General features: G+C 31.7%; 1 protein-coding gene across 1 annotated transcript; it reads right to left on the bottom strand.

Moving 5' to 3' along the window:
• Nucleotides 1-818: 818 nt before the first annotated feature.
• LOC108836737 (root meristem growth factor 10-like) lies at nt 819-1,796 on the bottom strand. Its single transcript, XM_057002379.1, has 2 exons — nt 1,656-1,796; nt 819-1,166 (listed from the first exon to the last, which is right to left on the bottom strand). Exons 1-2 carry the CDS (start codon nt 1,794-1,796, stop codon nt 885-887), a joined length of 423 nt encoding a protein of 140 aa, XP_056858359.1. The 3' UTR covers nt 819-884.
• Between the last annotated feature and the right edge of the window lie 456 nt (nt 1,797-2,252).

Genomic DNA, 2,252 nt, shown 5'->3' with positions numbered 1-2,252 from the left:
GTTTACAAAAAATAAAATTTTGTTAACTGTTTTTATTAGGTTGATTTAACGTTTTCTATTAAAAGAATTTGTAAATTATTTTTATTTTTATTAAGTTTTACAAAGTTTATTTTTATTAAAAAATTTAAATTTTTTTTTTATTTTTATTTTCTTTTTTAAACGTTTTTAATTATTATTATTTTAAATTATATTAGTTTAATGTGTTTAATTAGATTAATCAAGGGTTAGTTTTGAAATTATGAAAGAAATTATAATAAAAGAACAACTAAATGATGGTTTTATACTATAAGGACAACCATGCTGAATTTTTGTTCCGTTTTGGTAATTTTCCCTTGTTTTTTTGCCACTCTGGGAAACTTTACTTACTGACAAATGTAAAGATTTGCTTATCAAAAGTTTTAATGCCATCAAAACTTTTTTTTTTTGTAACTTGCAAAAAAAAAAAAAATTGCTGTTTTCTGAAATTTGAATCATGATCAATGAATCGTTTGTAAGCTAGTCTATGACATTGCGAACATTAATATCACAAAATGTTCTACAACAACAAAAGTTCATTCTTATTTAGTATACTCATAACAATTCAAAGGACTACTTTAACAACAAAAAGAAAACAAATTCACAAGAGACTTACACATGCATGTGCATACAGATACGAGTAAATATAGTAGTGCATCATGATTGATATATATATATATGTATATATATATATATGCACACGAATGCGTGATATAGTCACAAATCCAGAAATGCAACCGGAGTAGTATCGTACAACATGAAGAACCTGCTTTTCTAGTTTATTTCATATTTTATATAAAGCTTCAAACTAGGTCGTTTGTGACCATATATTAAACGAGTCAAAATGTAGAAATTTGATCAATAGAAAGTTAATTATGATGAGGCGGATGGGTGCTGGGTTGCATGTAATCGAGATTGAGTGCTGGATGTTCCTGATATCTTGGCTGCTTCTTTGAATATTTAGGAACTTTCCAAGTTCTCGAGACTCTCTTAGACGGCATGGTTTTGTCTAGTGAAGCACGTTTTACTCTGAAATCGTCCTGCGTACTATTCCCATTGATCTGACCATGAGCATGTTCGATCGGTGCTTCACTCAATAAAGTATTTGTCTCGTTTGTTGAGGTAGCGCCTTGTTTTGTAATCTCCCGTTTCTGTGCCATAGAAAAATAATTAGTATCGTTGTTTATATAATTATATGTGTATGATTAATTTTTAATAGGTTCTATATAAGTACACTAACTACGTTTTATGCTTAGTACAAACCCAATCACAATACATGAGATTTTATGAAATATAAAAGAAACTAGCTACTCTACTTGACCATATAATCTGCTCCCAGACTTCTAGTTGACTTTAAACCTTTTTTGTCTAATAGGCATATTAAAAGATAACCTAATACACAATTGAACCAACAAGTTGCTTTTTAAGGGATTGTACACATGCTAATATCAACGATCATGATATACTTGAAGTCTTGAATCCATGTTGTGTTATATAATAGTACTATATATATGCGTATGTGAATCAGTCAAAACGTTTTCTTAAGAAGATGCCATCATGCCATATATATTGCACACACGAAAAAACCCTAACATCACTGAAAATAACTCAGGCTCTAACATGCAAGCAAAGGGGATTACCACCGCAATTAAGTGGTCACGATCTACACCAAGTTTCTTCTCCATTGGTCCAAGACGGCGAGAATCGCATAGGCAACTCGGATAAAGGATGAAAAAGACGATAAAAAGAAAATAGAAGCAAGTAGTCCTCAACGGATCCATACCAATATTAGCGACCAAAAAAAGAGATATGCTTTGGATTATAACCGAGACGGTTGCAGACCTATATATATAGAGAGAGATAGAGTAATATATATGTGACGTTTTGAAGATAATAATATGGTAGAGGAGAAGAAGAGAACATGCAAATGTATGAGTGAGAAGAAGAAAACTGTATCGAAGGTCAGATTAGGGTGTTTTTGTGGCCCCTCTTATGTCTATGAAGGATTCCGCTGACCCAAACCAGAGAAACCTTCCTAGCGAAACTGAAAAGACCAAACTTGTGTCTTCTCTCTAGTAGTTATAGCATCTCAGATTGACACCGCTTAGTTATTTTTTTGCATATATCTATATTTGTATTAATAAATGGAGCGGAAATCTAGCTGGGTCATTGAAACGTGCAAAAAGGAGGACTAGGGTTTTTGATGCATATGCTTCTTTGTTTATCCCAATAAGCGG

The sequence above is a fragment of the Raphanus sativus genome, unplaced genomic scaffold, assembly GCF_000801105.2.
Source record: "Raphanus sativus cultivar WK10039 unplaced genomic scaffold, ASM80110v3 Scaffold5318, whole genome shotgun sequence".
Lineage (NCBI taxonomy): Eukaryota > Viridiplantae > Streptophyta > Magnoliopsida > Brassicales > Brassicaceae > Raphanus > Raphanus sativus.
This window is presented reverse-complemented; position numbering and strand designations above follow the sequence as displayed.

What these genes read in the sequence shown, in the direction of transcription:
- LOC108836737 (XM_057002379.1), bottom strand. Translation starts at nt 1,796, where the DNA reads ATGGATCCGTTGAGGACTACTTGCTTCTATTTTCTTTTTATCGTCTTT. An exon ending in GTGACCACTTAATTGCGGTG is followed by an intron (nt 1,167 to 1,655) that starts GTAATCCCCTTT and finishes TCTATGGCACAG; the next exon opens with AAACGGGAGATTACAAAACA.